General features: G+C 53.8%; 1 protein-coding gene across 2 annotated transcripts in view; it reads right to left on the bottom strand.

Moving 5' to 3' along the window:
* The window catches only part of NOS1 (nitric oxide synthase 1), an 82642-nt gene that overhangs the window by 9997 nt on the left and 54649 nt on the right, over nucleotides 1–17996 (bottom strand). For both annotated transcript variants that reach the window (XM_068412952.1, XM_068412953.1), the window contains 18 exons: nucleotides 17420–17594; nucleotides 16195–16296; nucleotides 15220–15414; nucleotides 13997–14082; nucleotides 11114–11258; nucleotides 10604–10708; nucleotides 10128–10186; nucleotides 7412–7528; nucleotides 7048–7222; nucleotides 6495–6633; nucleotides 4865–4943; nucleotides 4125–4318; nucleotides 3316–3485; nucleotides 3022–3232; nucleotides 2190–2277; nucleotides 1773–1894; nucleotides 1190–1338; nucleotides 108–302 (listed from right to left, as the gene is read on the bottom strand). In XM_068412952.1, the coding sequence (XP_068269053.1) occupies nucleotides 108–302; nucleotides 1190–1338; nucleotides 1773–1894; nucleotides 2190–2277; nucleotides 3022–3232; nucleotides 3316–3485; nucleotides 4125–4318; nucleotides 4865–4943; nucleotides 6495–6633; nucleotides 7048–7222; nucleotides 7412–7528; nucleotides 10128–10186; nucleotides 10604–10708; nucleotides 11114–11258; nucleotides 13997–14082; nucleotides 15220–15414; nucleotides 16195–16296; nucleotides 17420–17594 (2506 nt within the window). The remainder of the gene's footprint in view (nucleotides 1–107; nucleotides 303–1189; nucleotides 1339–1772; nucleotides 1895–2189; nucleotides 2278–3021; nucleotides 3233–3315; nucleotides 3486–4124; nucleotides 4319–4864; nucleotides 4944–6494; nucleotides 6634–7047; nucleotides 7223–7411; nucleotides 7529–10127; nucleotides 10187–10603; nucleotides 10709–11113; nucleotides 11259–13996; nucleotides 14083–15219; nucleotides 15415–16194; nucleotides 16297–17419; nucleotides 17595–17996) is intronic.

Raw genomic sequence — 17996 nt, 5'->3', positions numbered from 1 at the left:
GGTGGGAGCTGCAATCCCCCCCAGCACCCGTTCTGCAGGAGGAGGCACCAGGTGCAGCGCCCGTGGCAGGAGCTCGTGTGGTGTCTCGTGGTGCGGACGCTACTCACCCGCAGCTTGCTGAGGAAAGCGCCCGCCTCCTCCACCGACAGCTGGCCCTGCTGCCTCACGATGCGCTGGATGGTCTTGAGGACGTCCCCGGCCATGGTGACATCCCCGCAGACGTAGATGTGGCCTCCTTGCTCTTTCAGCGCTTTGAACACGGTTTGGGCCAGCTGCTCCTGTAACACGTCCTGCACGTATTTCTGAGGGAGGAGGAGGTGGGAGCTGAGTTAACTACAGCTCCTCAGCCCTATCCATCCAGCTTCGTGTGCACCTTCGAGGCAGCAGGGCAAAGTGACCGCCCCTTTGGTGAGCGTGCCCGTGCCTCACAGCACTCACGATGGAAAGGAGATGGGGAAAGCAGCAAAGCATCATTTTGCTCTTGCATTTTCACACCGTCACCCTGTATCTCATCGCTCAGGTGACGGTGGGCATTTAGACCAGATGTTTGCACTGGCTCTGGGCCACCCCACAGGGTGACATCCCTCCTTGCCCACCTGCCCGGGGAGACCTTCTAGCACCTTCCAGTATCTGAAGGGGCTACAGGAAAGCTGGAGAGGGACTTTTGACAAGGGCATGGATAGGACGAGGGGGAACGGTTTTAAACTGAAAGAGGGGAGATTGAGATGAGATCTGAGGAAGAAATTCTTTACTGTGAGGGTGGTGAGACCCTGGCCCAGGTTGCCCAGAGAAGCTGTGGCTGCCCCCTCCCTGGCAGTGTTCAAGGCCAGGCTGGATGGGGCTTGGAGCAACCTGGAAGGTGTCCCTGCCCGTGGCAGGGGGTTGGAACTAGATGAGCTTTAAGGTCCCTTCCAACCCAAACCAGTCTGTGAGTCTATGACATGCCTTTCCACTCCTCATCTGCTCCTGAGCAACGTGGGCACACATTCAGGCTGGTGCAGGGATGGAGATGCGCCCTGGAAACGGGGCTGCACTGGGAAGGGCACCATCCTGCACACTTATGCAACCAGAGCACACCAGGGCATGAGCCATGGTGGCTGTGCCAAGGAACCAGCATCTCCACACCGTGCCAGCAGGCCACGGCCACCCAGGGCTGCCCACCAGGACCGGAGCAGTGCCCACCACGCACCTTTGGTTTGTCCGGTTCCCTGGAGTAGGCTGTGTACAGCTCTCTGAAGACACCTTGGGTTTTGGCAAAGAGCGTCTCCTCTTTGTAGATGTGGTCGATCCTGGACTGTCGGCAGCCGAATACCAGGACCATAGGGCAGGGCTTCAGACCTGGGGGGAGACGGGGGAAGCAGTCAGCCTGAGGACCACTGATAGCCCCTTTCTGCAAGCCACCATGTTCCAGATCTGCCAGCAGCCCCAGCACCCAGTGTGAGACAGCCAGGAGCCTTCTCTGGCCAAACGGGGAGAGAGGAAAACCAGCAAGGAGGAGGTAATGCCCTGCCTGAGCCAGCGGGGTCACAGCGCGGGGGTGCTTGTGCCAGGGTTTGGGGAGAAATTAAACGTGGTTTTTTTTCTAAATGGCGTAAATGATCAGTAAAAAATGTATGAGCTCCAAACCTGTGCTTGGCACAGCCGCTGCTTCAAGAAGCCCTTTGCCTCTGCTGGACCAGCCTGGGCAGGAGGTCAGACTCCCCCATGCCACCAGCCCAGGGTCCCCCAGCACTGCTTGAGATGAGAAACAGGAGGAACAAACGCCGACCCACCTTTGTGCTGGATTTCAAACAGCCGCTGCTGCCAGAAGCTGCGGAAAGGGGCGATGCCGGTGCCAGGGCCGATGAGGATGCAGGGCACCTGGGGGTCCTGGGGCAGGTGGAACCCGGGCGCACTGCACACATCGAAGACACCAGTTAAACCCAAGCAGGATGCTCGCCCTCCCTCGCCTCTGCCCACGGCAAGCTGAGACACCGCCCGGAGAAGGAGGGGTAGAAAACGAGGTGAAATCCTGGGAAGTGACATTTTAGCGCAGAACTTCACCCGAGAGGGACCCATTTACTCACAAATCCAGCCCTGTTTTCTCTGCTCCCTTAGTGCTTTGCAAAGAAGAATTGAGGGCGAAGAGCTCACCCTGCAAGGGGGCTCACCCCATCTTTTTCACCCCTTGCCTTCTGTGGACCACTTACCCTCTTACAAAACAGGGCACTACGTCATCGGTCTGTATCCGATTGAGCCAAGAGGAGCAGACCCCGTGGTGGATTGGTCCTTCTCCATCTGGGAGGGGAGAAAAGGAGGTCTGTACTTGGCACACCAGCCAACTACTCTAGTTGCTTTCCTTTCTGAAACCCTCCCTGCTACTTTCCTTACGAACACATCACTGAAACATTTGATCTCTCTGCATCCATCCCCCAGAAACTTGGTAGAAGTTTGGCACGTGGATCCCTCTGTGGAGTTACCCAAGTTCACCCCGGTCCCAGCCCTGGGATAGTTGGACCTCCACAGTACTTAGGAAGCACCCAACTTCTCTTTGGTCCTTTTTGGCAGAAGCAGCATCATGCTGTAGTGCTTCCAGACACAAGCCCTCCACGGCAGCCGCAGATGAATGGCCAGTGTCTTCCCCTGTGTCCTGCCTGCGGCAGGGGTGACGGGGCTGTGTCCATCTCCTGCTTGGACACATCAGTGCTTGCACAGGTACAGAAATGGCAATGTGGCAATATGGACTTTGGTGTGGGCAAATAAATGATCCCACGTGGAGCATGGAGCCACTGTGGCTGGTCTGTTGCTGGTACCTAACCCAGACCTGGCATCTCTGCAATGCACTGCCCTTTGACGGATGGCCATTCTCCATAACATGGGACAGCAGAGTCATGGGTTGAAGGAATCTAGTCACTGCAGCAGGTAGAAAGACTTTAAAATAACATCTGTCTGCCAAAGACCTTGTGCTGTTGCCCATGTGCTAATGCTTATTCCCTACTCTCCACACCAAGCCTGTCTCTGACCCCTGCATGAGTGTGGTACCTCTCGTGCGATAGGAGACCACTGCCACGGTGAGGTGGACCTCGCCTGGGTACATCTCTGGGGAGGAACTGATGGAGTAGTAGCGTGGTTGGAGGAGGGGGAGCTGAGTGAGCAGCAGCGTGGAGGGCATCTGCACTGAGGGGAACTCCTCCAGCACCTCCACGATGGTGGGGTTCTTGGACCACTTCCATTCCTCGTACTCCTGCAAGCCCTGCAGCCAAGGGAAGAGGGAGGGAGGGTTGTGGTTGTCCCCAGGGCCTTAAGGAAATTGGTGCTTGGGGTCTGAGGCTTTACCTTGCTAAGGACCTGCAGACGTTTCTTCTCCTTGTCACTGGTGGCCAACAAAGCAAACTGCTGCAGCAGCAGAGGTGTGGGAGGCGTGGTGATGTCCAAATAGTACTTAAAAGCCTGGAAGATGGTGCATGGTGGGACACGGTTCTCGTCTGTCCAGTTACTGATGACACCTGCCAGGAGGGAATTCAGCACAACCACGGGATCAGCTGAGCATAAGAGCTGAGGTGGACAAATCCTTGCTTTCATTCCCCCTTCTCAGCTCTGAGACAATGAATAATGAAGAGCTGGGAAGAAGAGTCAATGAAATACCCTCATGCTGCAAGTGAGATGCTGTACGATGAGCACAAACATGAGTCTGACACTCCACCACCTTCAGCCTCGGTCACTCTGATTTAATGCTGTTTTCCATCTGCTGTTACAGTGTGCATGGCAGTGGGGTATCAGACGTATCCCTGAAATATAGTTTTGGGATGGCCCATCAAGATCCCTTAACTCTTCTTTCCAGTCCTAGACATTGCTCTTTCCATAAGAATATAAATGTTTTTAATTTTTCTGAAGAACGAGGAAACCTTCTCCCCAGGGCCCTGCTCACCCTTCAAACCCTTGCTCTACACCCCAAATGCAGATGAGCAATGCCTCTGGGCAGAGGAAGGTTGAAGGAGGTTCTCCCAATCCAAGCAAATGCACCAGTGAGATTGGAAATTATTTCTCCTGGGGGTCACCTACCTCCCTGAGGAACCACAAGAACCACTACAAGGGATGAGTGAGGAGGAGAGAGGCCATCTCCACATAGAGGTGGCCCTGGTTACCTAGAGCTGTGTTTCTCTCTTCCAGGAGCTCCACCTTCACCAGCTGGTTGGTCGGAGGGGCATCTTCAAGCCTGTCAATCAGGGCATTGACCAAGTCTTCGTGGTTCCCTGGAAACACACCCAGGTGGTCCCCGGGCAGGTACTGCAGTTCCTGGTGTCCGTTGGTGTGGAGGCGCAGGAAAATTGTCAAGCGACTACAGGGAAAAGGAGAAAAAGCAGGATGTGTTTTGGGGGAGTCCTTCAGCGAGCCGCTGAGCTCTGGCCTCAAGAGCCACTGGGTGTGCTGGGCAGTGGTGGCATGTCCAAGCCCTGGTGCCCTGCTGAGCATGTCACCAGTCGCAGTGGGGAGCTAGAAAGGACAGCGCAGTGTCTGCCTTCCCTCGCTGCTGACCCACCTCAGGGGCTTTTTAAAAGGGAAAACCAGTTTAACCTCTTGCTTCAGCAATTTTATCCTTTCTTTGCATGCACCCTGCTGCTCCAAGAGCGTGTCCACCCATCTTCTCACCCCTACACGCAGCAGGTTCATTTACGTAGGGGCAGAGCTTTCGCTGTATGAGGAGGCAGGAAGCACCCTTCACTGGGCTAACGTGGCTTCCAGCCTGGGTGACGATTTGCACAAAGGTGGCATCCACGGGACATTCAGGGGTCAAGTGATACTTGCAGCACTGCGTGCATGGATGCTTGGGTGCACCATGAGTGCATTCAGCTCCCGCAGGTCCTGGGGCAGCTGCATCTCCTACCTGGACTTTGGGCTCTGCAGGTTCTGGCGCGTGATGAGCCGGGCTGCATAGACGCGTTTTTTGTGGATGCTGTACAGTCCTGCGGAGGAGAAGAGTCAGTGAGCGTGGCCAAGGCAGGCGACTTCTGGCTTTTGCAGGGCTGTTGGCCATCGCTGCAGGTTCAGCCCTTTGGACCAGAGCTGGCTGACACCAACAGCAGCGAGGGGACTGTGGGCTCAACCACCCTCCTGCCTCCATCTCCTGCAAAGCTTCAGTGAGCCTGGGGGATCAGAAACCCCAGGGGAGCACCAAACACAGAGAATCACAGAATCGTTTTGGTTGGGAAGGGCCATTAAGATCATCGAGTCCAACGGTTACCCCAGCACTGCCAAGGCCACCACTAACCCATGGCCCTCAGCACCACATCTACACGGCTTTTAAATCCCCCCAGGGATGGGGACTCCACCACTGCCCTGGGCAGCCTGTGCCAGCCCTTGACAACCCTTTGGGGGAAGAAATTGTCCCTGATCTCCAATCTAAACCTCCCCTGGCACAACTTGAGGCCATTTTCTCTCGTCCTATCACTTGTTACCTGGGAGAAGAGACCGACACCCCTTCGCTACACCCTCCTTTCAGGCAGTTGTAGAGAGCGAGAAGGTCTCCCCTCAGCCTCCTGTTCTCCACACTAAACACCCCCAGGTCCCTCAGCCGCTCCCCATCACACTTACGCTCCAGACCCTTCACCAGCTCCGTTGCCCTTCTCTGGACTCGCTCCAGCACCTCAAGGTCTTTCTTGTAGTGAGGGGCCCAAAAGTGCACCCAGGATTTGAGGTACGGCCTCACCAGTGCCCAGTACAGGGGGATGATCCCTGCCCTAGTCCTGCTGGCCACACTATTACTGATACAAGCTAGGATGCTGGTGGCCTTCTTGGCCACCTGGGCACACTGCTGGCTCATGTCCAGCCACCCATCAACCAACACCACCAGGCAGCTTTCCAGCCTCTCTTCCCCCAGCCTATAGCAGTGCGTGGGGTTGTTGTGCCCCAAGTGCAGGACCCGACACTTGGCCTTGTTAATGTCCTTGTTAATGAACACATGTCCCTTTTGTTAGTGGCTGAGGAGGACTCCAAAAACACTCGCACGAGGCACAAGGACGTGCCCTCACATGCAGGCATGCACCTCTCGCTGCCAGTACCACCTGGCTGGTAGCAAAGAGCCTGAGTTTGGGAAGAGCTAAGCCAGTGTGGCAGATCATCAGCTGCAGGAGCCATGCTGAGGGGCCAGGTGTCGGTGGGCTGGACCTGCCATTGCACCGCAACGCTCAGCGGAGCAGCATTTGGACAAAGCGAGCTTGGAAAGCTCCCAGGTTTCCAGCTCTTTGCTTCAAAAAATGGGGTCAGGAGGAGGGACATCAGATCATACCCCAACATCTCTGTTACAGATACAGACAGGGACCAGCCAGAGGGGCCTGAGGCCATCACAAACTGCTCCTTGGGCATGTGCTGGAGGGGAAAGGCAAGACTGAAATGCTGGGAATTTAACACAGAGTAAGTAAGGAGATTTCACATCTTTGCCCCCACTTGAGCCCACTATGTCTTCTCCTCCACCTGCCCCACATCTAGAGCCCTCCATGATGACCCTGGCTTCGTACCTTGTGTGAGTTCAGGGGCTTCAGCCACGTAGGTCAGGCGAAACTTGCTCCTCTTCCAGCTCCGGTCGTTGCTGATGAGGGAGTTGTTTGCTTTCTCGATGTTGACGTCGTCCCCCACGCAGAACACGTCGCACGCTGCCTGCAGCATGCACCAGGCTCTCAGGCATCTCCCTGCTGCCCCTGGGCTTACCAACCGAGCCCCACGACCCCTCTTTTCCCACCCTACCTCAGCCAACACATGGAGGAGGCGGCCCCAATGGTGTAAGGCCATAGCAGTGGCCATGGGCACATCTCGTGGTGCCCTCCTCCCCCAGGCATCTGGGATAAAGCAGGAATTCAACATAGTGCTCACCCTTGGGCAGTCAGCACAAACTAGAGCATCAGCACCACCAAAAGATGGAGAACCTCTTTGTTGGGGGCTAGGGTGATGGACAGGTGTCCTGGTGTAGGGAAGGAGAGGCTGGGTTTCGATCCAGCTCTAACCAGCAGCTTTACTCTGTCCCTGTGGCCTTCTCCCCCCTGCTCCCCCAGGAGCACAAAGGAAGTGGGTTACCTTGAACACCTTCTTGGCCCAGGTCCTGAAGGACTCCTCCTGGCCACAGAGCTCATCCCCTTCTCCCATGCGGAGGATCCTCTCTCCACCCAGCTCCTCCAGGAGGGTGTCCACTGCCCGGGCGAAGGCGCAGAAATGGGGGTAAGCACGTGACCCCAGCCCAAACACGGAGAACCTGTGGAGAGGTCGCACATCTGTGGCTACCGAGCTGGGAGGGACACCCACATCTCCCTCCTGCACCACCATGGCCAACGTCAGCATGAAGGAGCGTGGAGGGATCTGCATGTCCCAAAAATATGTCATGTAGGAAAAAGGGGCTCTGTGCAGCACCAGCTCCTGCTCTGTCCCACCCCATCCTGTTTACCTGACATTAGCCAGGGGCCCTGTGCTTTCAAAGTTGTCCCTGGAGTCAGGGCCGTCGCCTGAGGATTTCCGTGCATCCGAGTAAGAGGAGACGCTGTTGAAACGGACCTTGTAGCTCCTGCGAACAGCAATAGCATTGAGTATTACAATGGTGACAAAAACGCATGTGGTTCCCACTGGGAAAATGTGCTCCATCCTGGGGATATGCCGTAGTAGCCCATATATTGCATCCCCCAGCTGGACCTGGTCTGCTCCATGAGGTCCTCCAGTCACCTCCCAGTGGGTTGAGCCAGGTGTTGGCCACCACATTGTCCCCAGCGGTGCAGAGCTGACAGGACCTTTGGCTTTACCTGTCCTTCCCTGGTTGCACACAAGGTCGGGTATATGTCTGAACAGATATTCTGAGGGGTTTTTCATTCATAGGAAGTCAAGAAAAAAAAAAAGGAGTGAGAGAAGAGGGGATGAGGAGGGGGAAGGGGAGTGGATGAAAAAATCTGACAACAGCAGAAGTATTTCTGAATTGAACCATCTTCAAAAATTGCTCTACACAAGAGTTTCTAAATATACTGCCAGAGGAACGAAGCAGTAGTGTGTGGATGAGTCACAGCAGACCTCCCGCACCCGGCACGCCACGCAGAGGAGACAGCCCCCGAGCAAAATAACTGCCAGGGTCGTAGAGCCCCGTGCTCCACCTCTGCTCCGGAGCCTCCTCCTTTCTGCCCAGACCTCTCATGCTATTCTGCTCCACTCCATCTGGACAGACCTACTTCTTTCTCCGCTGTCCCTGGGCCATGTCCTCACCCTGGGTTATGTGGTGAAGGCAGGGCAGCACAGCCCACGTGATGGGCATGAAACCCACGTTCCCCACTTGGGTGCTGGGCACCAGCAGCTTTTGGTGAAATTAATAGGTCCTTGTGGCAGGGGATGACTGTTGAAGGATGGGCTGTGTTTGAACAGTGGGTCCTTCAATATGGAGGGATTATGAAAGCATCTGAAAACCCTTACAAAACCCTTGCTGTAGGACACAAGGAACCAAATACACAACCATAGCAGAACCCCTGGGCTGTGCTCTGAGACCTACAGCCGCAGTGCCCTAGCAGGCTCCTCGAGACACAGTGGCTCAGAGAGGCCACTGATCCCCACCCTGCGGGGTCTCGGCCACCTTCAGCATCACATGGTGGACACGGAGCTGGGAACCCATGGGGTGACATGGGCAGGAGCTGCTCTATCCAGCCCTTTCCAGGCTGATGCTGCCCTTCTTCCCCAGACGCTCCCCTCCAGGCCATCTTTTCTCATTGCAAAAGCTTTTTTTCATGCTTAATGTCAGCATCTCTTCCTACCATCCAGAGCCGTGACCTCTTGGCCTGTCCTGGGGGCAGCCACGGGCAGTAATTTATTCCCTCCACCTCTGCAGTCACCTTTTTCGTATGTGAAGTCTGCTACCGCGCTGCATTTCTGTCTCCTGCTCTCCAGATAAAACAGCTCTCACCCTTTTGATGTCCTCGCAGGTCGCTGTTTCCAGCACTCTGATCGCTTCGGCTGTCAGGTAACCCAGCCACAGGCTCTCCTGGCTCTTACAAACTCCTGCCAGTCCCTTAAATTATATTTAGAGGTGACTGGGACAGCCAGCACCGAGCTCAGGTGCTTCTGTCCTCCTCAAATCTGCCTGGCTCCCCACGGATGGCACCTCCATGCCCAACCCAATGTTGTACCAACCCAACCCCAAAAAGTGAAGATCCTTAGGGCAAGAACCACGTGCAAAATGCCCCTTTTCTCCATCCAGACACCTCCAGGACAGGCTGCATGCCCCGTTTTGTCAGCTGTCCCTGTTAAGGCACAAGACCATTAGAAACCTGATGGGTTTTCTGCTCGAGCAGAAAGTCAGGGCGGTGACATTGCACAGCGTCACTGGCCAGTGCTAATTCCACCTTCATTAAGGAGCAGCCTTTTGCCTGTTGCAATCATCGCTGAGAGACTCCAGAGCACAGCAGTGCCCCAGTTAAGCAAAATATATTGTACTTTATAGCTCAAATAAAAGGAAGCCCCAAATGATTAACACTTTGCTGGCTGCCCTCACCTCCCAGCCTCTGGGACATGCCACGAGATGCTCGAGGCTCATCTTCCACCAATGGGGGATCTTCTAAAACCCCAGACCCTGTCTCCAAGGTACCAATTCCAGACTCACTGTTACAAACATCACAGCCAGAATTTATAACAGCTCTTATTTTCCCCAGAAATGTTTTCACATGATGCAAGAGGTTAAATTTGGTTCTCAAGCCTTCCCCCACCTACATCCACATAGCTGGGAACTCCCTTCTACCTCCAAGTCTTACTGGTTTGGTATCTCCTGGACATCCCTAGCTCTCAGATTCATTGATTTTGGGGGAATTCCTGCTTTTATTTGTTTTTTTTTTTCATAGATGCCTGCCTCTTCCAGCTGAAGAGAAGCTTTAAAATGCCAGCCCAGGGAATTACAAGCTGGAGTCCACAGACATGCCTGACTCAGTTCTTTTGTCCCCCCTGGGACCTCCACCCACTCCATCCCCTCATTCTCCAGGCAGGTCCCATCCCTTGGACCTTTGCAAACCTGAAACCTGAGTGAGAGTTTCACACTGCCTTCTGAGAGGAGGAAAGCAGAGAAGCAGGCTGTCCCGGCTGTGGGGCTGCCTGCTTGCTGGGCTTGTGAGTGGGCAGGGAGGGTGTTGGGGTGCTCTTACTTCCTCTCCTCCAGGTTGGAGTTGGGATTCTTCATCTCCATTAATGCGCAGCCAAATTTCTACAGAGAAGAAGTAAAAAAATGCCATCAGTTTTGCCAGTCTCTGCAGGAAACGGAGCAGTGACCAAAGCCTGGGCTGCGGCTCTGCTCTCTGCTTGCTGTTCCCAGCAGCCTGGGACGCTGTTGCAGAGGGCTGGATGAGGTCTGGCTCCTTTTGTGTGACACGGACATCAGTTGTACAGGATGAATTTAGCAACAGATTCGTTACTTGTCTCACAGCAAGGAATAAGTAGTACCCCTGTTTCAGAGCAGGCTGGAGGCAGGCAGGCACAGCACCAGGTATCACACAGCACCCAGACCTGCTTTGGGTCACTCCAGCTCAGGCTGAGCTAAAAGAGGACGCTCCTCTCCATTGCCCGCTGCCTCTCCCCTGCCCGCATCCCCGCTGTAGTCACCCATCCCTGCACTCCGTCCTACCTCTCCATTCTCAGGTGGGTCTCCATTGCCAAAGGTGCTTGTGACCACCAGGACCATGGTTTCATGCTCTAGGTGAACGATGTCATACTCGTCCATGGACATCACCTGGGAGCAACAGAGATGTTAGCAAGAGGCCCTTGGTGGGGAGCTCTACCACCAGCCAGTCTCCTGGGATGGATCCCAGTCCACCCGGGGATGGGAGCAGCATCTCCTTGATGCCTCCATGCCTGGAAGAACAAGAGCCTCAAGGGACACGGACAAACCATGGGGCTACCATGTGAGAGGCAGAAAACAAACGTATGCCACAATGCCTGCAGGAGCATTAGCTGGAAACACTATTCATGTGCGGGCTTCAATCCATCTAAGGTCACATCGTGGGAGCTTCTGAAGACCCTCGGCAGCTGGGAAGCTCCACAAGCATTGAGCCATGTATTTTCCAACAGCCATGTACTTCCTCGGGCCACCCAGATGCACACATCATCTTGCAGGGGCTGGGGGCTAGTACGATACCTTGGCGTCGAAAGCGTGCTTGAAGATTTCACACAGAGTTTTTGCATAGACCTGTGATTTCCCTGTTTCAGTGGCGTACAGGATGGTCGCTTTGACCCTCTTGGCCATGGCCTGTCCCATCAGCTTGGCTGAGAACTTCACAGCCCTAGGAAGCAAGAATAAATCCCGGTAAGAGAGCGTGCTTCCTTGTCAGTGCCTCTAGCCCTGACTATTTACACAATTTTATTTATTATTAAACGAACAGCCTGCCCTTAAAACTTGCAGCATCACTTTTTTTTGTTGTGATATGCCAAATAGGGAAGCTGTGGAAGAGCGTGTTCATCTTGACTTGTCAGAGAGGAAGATTGGATGGGGGAGCTTGAACACAGAGCTGAAATACCTGAATGGGTATAAGGAGGAAAGTGCTAAACCAGATATGGACGCGGTCTTTCTGGAGGGACAGAGAAGCAGAAGAAGAATCAAGGGTGGCAGTTGCTGTAAGCAGCGACCAAATAACCTCAAAGGAAAAGCTGGAGACCAACCAGAGCCCAAGCTACAGGAGGAAGAGTGGCTCCTCCCTCTCTTTGTGTCTTTAAATCCTACCCAGCTGCCTTTCTGCAGGAGGTGTCCTAGCTGAGCAGAAGCGCCTGGGCTCCAGACATCACACACAAAGCCCCAAGACACTGAGAAGGTCAGAAGAGGCTGTCTGTAGTTCCTTTGATTTGCACTCCAGCGATGCTATGAACTTTACTCAGAGGACCAGCCCTCCCGAGGCCAAGAGGTTGCACGTTTATTTGAGCGTTTGCAGGGCTGTGTCTAGCCAGCTGCCTCCTGCGGCTGCAGTCGTGACTGGATGTGTTTGCTCCAGTTTTCCCCACTGGCTCAGCGTGACAGCAGGGCAGAAGGGGCCTGGGAGGTCACCGGCCTCTCTAATCCTGGCCAAGGTGATGCAGCACCAGAAACACTGGCTCCTTATCTGTGCTAACGCTGCTGGATGGGTTGGCATCAGGGGGAGCACAGCGATGGGGGGCAAGGGAGGCTGGCAGCAGCCAGCTTTGGGTTGCATGGTGGGGCACCGAGCCCGGTGGGACAAGTTTATTATTTTAGGGTCATTCATAATCACAGAATTTGGACATCAACATTATTTTTCTTAAGTGTCGAATATCTTCACCTTTTCTAAATGGACCATCAAGCCTTTAAGTGGAGCCACCAAAAAGGCAGGTCTGGATTTAGCCTGGTGTGTTGCAATATTGAAGGTGCAGTTTTTGGGGGGCTGAGAGAGCACAAAGCACCTCTGTGGCCTTTGCAGGCATAAGGGCTGCTTGATTCACTTCGACACCTTGCCCTGGGTGATCAAGTTCAGCCAGACTCCTGTATCCCCTTCAGGTGAGCTATGGGGAATGGAGATTGCAGCTGGACTGGTTGCACTGGCGGAAGAGAAGCCCAGAAGGGAAGAAATGCTCTAGGTTTGGAAAATCACTTGGAGGGGAAAAAAAGGGAAGGAAAGAAGAGGTAGAAACCCCAGCAGGCTGGTATGTCCTGCCTCCTCTGAGCAGCTCCTCTCCATGTTGGACTCGATGATCCCAGAGGTCTCTTCCAACCTGATTGATTCTGTGTGATTCTATGTTGCAATCGGCCTCAGGAGCATTTGTATTTGCTGCCACACAATCACTCCTCAGTGTAGCTCTCCATATTAAAGTTGCCTCTTTGCTTTCCCACGGTGGTAGTGTCCCCTGGCCCCAGGGCTTCCACTGGCCCCAGGGGAGAGAAGGGGCAGGATGGGCAGGGCGTGCAGGTTCGAATGCTCTGGTTTGGCCAGAGCCAGCACAGCCTGTCTGAACAGGCACCAACATCATGGTGTGACCGGTGCCAATTGCAGCACTCAGGACTGCTCGGCTCGGTCCGCTGCTTGTTCGGCAGATTAGCTCAGATCCAGGCAGGATTAATGGTGAATTACAAAAATAATTTCTCCCCACTACATCAGGAACAATTGAGATTTTTTTTTAAATTACCTGCCATGCTCACATTTTTATAAAATCATTTATCAATCACACACACACAAATAAAAGCATTGTTCCTTCTAACTCAATGGCTCAATTAATCTTTCTGCGCTCTCCACCAGCCCCGGGCTGCAGCCCAGACCCAGGCACCGGTGTCAGCCTGAGGAGCACATTCATCAGCTGCTGATCGTGTTTATGGATGCACCATGGAGAACAGCTTATAGAAGGTGACAGTTGAAGAGTGGGAACAAACTGATAGCAGGGACTTGGGGAAACTGAAGCGTGGGGAGATGCTGTGAACAGCACAAGGCCACCTGGTAGCCTGGCCACAGACACCAGGGCAGACCCTGCCGTCCCCAGGGAGATTCCTCCTTCCTATCTCCCCTCCTCCTTGCAAAGTGAGCGTTTGGATGTTTAGACACACACCAAAGACAAGTGCTCCTCAAGTAGCTAAAGAGCCAGTGAGAGAAAGAGAAATATGGACACGAGTTTCATCTCGCTTGTGCCAGCGTGGCCCCAAACAGTGATGAGCGATCTCTCTGCCCCAGGAGGCTGTGAAAGCAGAAACAGGTAACGTACCCCCAAGAAGTGAGAAAGCCGTTCCTGAGCATTAAAGACACCTTACTGGAGAATAAACCAGCTTGGGAGAAGAGACTATACGCAACATCCAGTATTCACCTAGTCACACACCTTTTGGTGGTCTAATGGGGTGTTCAAAGGACTGCCTGTTTCTCCAAATGTCTCTCTTGGCAGCTAAAGCCTTTGGTGGCCTGAGATCCAGGCTCACAACCCATCGGTTTGCACACATCCATAGGGTAGTGTTATCAAACAACACAGCAGAGCTGCCCAAAATCAGGACCAGCCCCAACCACTCCGGGGCTTTTCAGAGCCCACTGGTACTTACTTTGCTAACTTCTTGAAGCCAATGGCCCTCTTCTTGGTAGGTGTCCCGTTGACCCCTTTCCAGATGTGGGTGTTCCAGGGGTCCGGCTAGGAAAGAAGAGCAGCAGCAGCTGATGGGCAGTGCTCAGAGCCTGGAGGAATGCTGTATCCACAGCACTGAATTCCTCTAGTCAGGACAGGGAGGACTAGCTGACCTCTTCATAGCTCTTGTCCCTGATCCTTGGAGCCCCATGGGTTTCTTGGGGTGGCTGGGCAATGGAGTATGCACAGAAGAATTGCAATAGAATAGAACCTTGCTGGTGTGTAACAAACATCTGGCCAAATGCCTTCTCACCTCTGACATGGGCATTAATAGACCATGAGCAAAAAGAAGGCAGGCGATGCCAGAAGGGGAGAGGTGATGGAAACACATCCTTTCCCCTCCCCAGCCCACAGGTTTTTTTTTCTCCTAAGAGGCCCTTTGGGAAGAGGAGGCAGCTGAAGCAAGGAACAAGCACACAGAAGCTAATTCCATGCCCTCGCAGGCGGCTGTCTAATCAGGGCCAAGAACCATCGGGGTTCCCGGTGGATTGGTTATAGAAATGAACAGACTGCTCCTGGTTTGTGATTGTTCCTTAAGGGCTCTTGACTAAAGGTCACATTGTGTGAAAACCACCGGAGCAGGGAGGGTTTGCTAATGAGGGCGTGTTTGCTTAGGGCCCTTTTTCCCATGGTCTGAGATGTTAAATACTCCAGCAACAGCATTTCAGCCTGCTGCTTGGCCTGCTGGGCACGAGCCCCTCACCATCAAATTGTTGGAACCCCAAGCTGGCAGGAACCAGCCACCCAAACCTGCAGGCTGGAGGGAGGACGGATACGGTGACTACCAGGTCATTTCCTCACCTACACAAAGTGCAAAATTAGGCACTTCCAAAGGGAGGAGCTCTGCTTAGTTCCACTTCCAAGGGTAAAAGTTGGGGCCTCAGCATGTCACATGTTCCCATGGAGGGGCAAAAAGCCATTGCCCTGGGAAAAGGTGTAACATCCAGGGGGTTATTAACAACACATTATGGGGAATCATGAATTACACTTGTTCGTGGACTTTGCTGCCTCGAGGGACAGCTTGATGAAGGGATTAGATGGTGTCCCTCTCCTTTCTGCATCTTCTGAGCTCCAGCTCCCACCCTGCTCTTGGCTATACCTTTGGGCACGCAGCACTGGTGGAAGGTAAGGTGCAGACAGTACCTGGTACTCAAAGGAGGGTGTGAGACGGTAGTTGAGCATTTCCTGATGGAATACTGGGGTGATGCTGCCAGACATTGGTGGGACAATCCAGACCCAGTCGGCAGGACAGCCTCCACGGCATCGGTACTCGTTCTCCATGTGCTTGATAAAGGACTCAGTGGCTGAGTGGTGATCCACAATGGTCACCTTGTCACTCTGTTGGAGGGAGAAGAGAGCAGAGCCAACAACTGTGCGTTAGTACTCCCCCGAAGGCAAAAGCCAAAATTTTAGATTTGCAGCTGTTTGACCCAAATATGCCTCATTCCCATGGTCTTACAGGACTGTACGTTTGGAGATGGCACTGGGTGGCTGCTGACCCTGGTCTTCCCAAGGAGCACAGTCACCGAGCAATGCCATTTTCCAGTGCTGAGAAGCTGCCCATGTCCTTCCTGAGTAGATGCACTATAGGACGGCTGTTCCTCCTGTTATTTGTCATGGGCCACGCAAAGACTAAGATGGCATGAATGGGATGGAGCATCTCCTGCTCAGCCCCTCAGGGAACTCTTTCATGGCTTGCACAACTCGAGGAGCAGTTCTGATCCAGCTCTGGGAAGAACTTCCACCCTCTGAAGTTGGGTTGCCAAGGACTAGTTTTGCTACTGAACCTTTAAGTGCAAGTGGGAGGAGAACATGGACCAATTCTTGCCTCATGGATGGGACAGAAGGGCTGGATCTTGCCCCCTTGGGGCACTCCCTCTGGACCAGCAGAGCTCAGATGCTGGTAGTGATGTCTTTGCAACATCCAGGCCACAGAGATTATTAAATTTCACCACAGGCTCCTGGAACAGCCCAAAACTAGGAAGGCACAGCACACTTTCAGATGACTATATCATCTGCTGCCCTTGTCCTTGGGTAGATGTCTCCATCCTTATCCCAGCCAATACTTGTGTCCCTCAAGCCTGACCCAAACACAACAGAACCTTACTACTCAGGTACCTGGAAACTGTACAGCACAGCAATGTTGATCTCCACGAGGGCCTGGTCCTTCCACAGCGATGAAGTTTTCCTCATATCCAGATTCATTTTCTTGGCCACTTGCTGTAACAAAACGTGGTAGAATGTGAACACTTTTAATGGCCAAGGACTGAAGATCTCTGCTTGGGGAGAGGAACCCAGAGGAGGGACCCAGGCTGACACAAGGCACCCACAGAGCAGGGCAGCACACTTGCAACGAAGGGCTGATGTTCTGCCTTCCTCTAAGAAGATGTGGTCCAATCTTTTCCTCTCCATGACAGGAGCAAGGCCAGTCTGGCCTCCCTTCCTCCCCACCAGGCATAGGAAGGTGACTAAAAGCTGCTGAAAAGGTCCATCAAGAGCAGTTGCTCTTTGTGGGAGAGAGGAAATGGGTGGGTCTGTGGAACAGCAGGAGATGGTGATGATCCATGTGCTGGGAGGAACAGACTCCTGCACCCCTTCCCATGCCCAGCCCTCTGCTGCTCCCGAACTCTGTTCTTTCTCAGCCTGTTTCTTCTTCCTGGAGTCCTTCCCCCAGACACTATCACAGACAGGCATGTCTACACACACACACACACACACACACACACTCTCACTCTCACCCCTCTGGTTTTCAAGTGCATGGGGAGGGATGCAGCCCCTCCAAGTAACACAGCGTGCCCCTTGGAAGGGCAAAGGAGCCACACTTGTTGGGTGCAGATCTCCCACTCCAGAACCTCCCCATGGCTTGGCTTTGTCTCTGACTCGCCCTGTCCCCAGTGTGGAAAGTCCCTGAGCCATGGCAGAGTGCTCCAAAGGAGCCAGCTGGAGGGTTCCCATGAGCAGGCATGTCCCCGAGGAATCACTAAGTGCCTCAGCACCCTCTCAGCCCCACTGTGTCTTTGCGCTTGACCTCAATCAAGCGCATGACCGGGTGCCTGCTGATCCATAAGATGCTTTGAGAAGTCCATGGGAAGCTCAATAGGCATCACACTCACTGTGTTAGACACCAGCTGGCCCCATAGGACACAAAAAAACTTGCCAGCCCATCACACCCTTGGCCATGTGGCTCCCGGAGAATATAATTGCCCTCCCTAAGGGAGACTTGGATGTCCTGTGCTCTCCCACTCAAGGCAACACTCTCCCAGTGTCCTGCCTGCTCCCCAGTAACTTCCTACACACCCACTGCACCCCGGAGTGCCTGGCCTCCTCGAGGAGGAGGAATTACCTCCAGTATGTTGTAGCGAGAGTTGTCACAATAGTCCCGGACCCCAATCTCTGTGCCCATGTACCAGCCACTGAAGGGGCAGGCAGAAAACTCCAAGCCACCAATCTCGAGGAGCATGTTGGAAACTGCTGGCAAACCATACCACTTCAGGCCCAGGTCCTTAAACCATTCAAACCTGCCAGGATACAACAGGGTTAGACAATCAGCTGCACCTCCCCTGCCCAACGCAGGCAGGGGAATGGAGGAGGTTACTTTGCTGCCAGCCATGTGAGCAGAACGGTTCCTGGAGGCAATATCTCCCTTAGTGGTTGTTTGTGGGAAGAAAGTGATATATCAGGAGTGTTACAGAGTGGTGTAGGTCCTGAGAGAATTCAAAGAAAGGGAAACCAGTCCTGAGACAAGGACACAAGTTGCATTCCACCTCCAGGCTCTGTCAGCTTTACATCAGAATGGAGGGAAGACCTGGAACAGGGTCTGGGGTAAAGCACCCAAGCCACAGCAAGGAAAGGCCAAGCACAGGAGATGGCTTAGGGTGAAACCAGAGGAGCTGAGTGCTGCTGATCCCCTCAAGCAGTTT

Source organism: Nyctibius grandis, chromosome 14 (genome assembly GCF_013368605.1).
Source record: "Nyctibius grandis isolate bNycGra1 chromosome 14, bNycGra1.pri, whole genome shotgun sequence".
Classification (NCBI taxonomy): domain Eukaryota; kingdom Metazoa; phylum Chordata; class Aves; order Nyctibiiformes; family Nyctibiidae; genus Nyctibius; species Nyctibius grandis.
The sequence above is the reverse complement of the archived record's forward strand: the minus strand, read 5'-3'. Positions and strand labels throughout refer to the sequence as shown.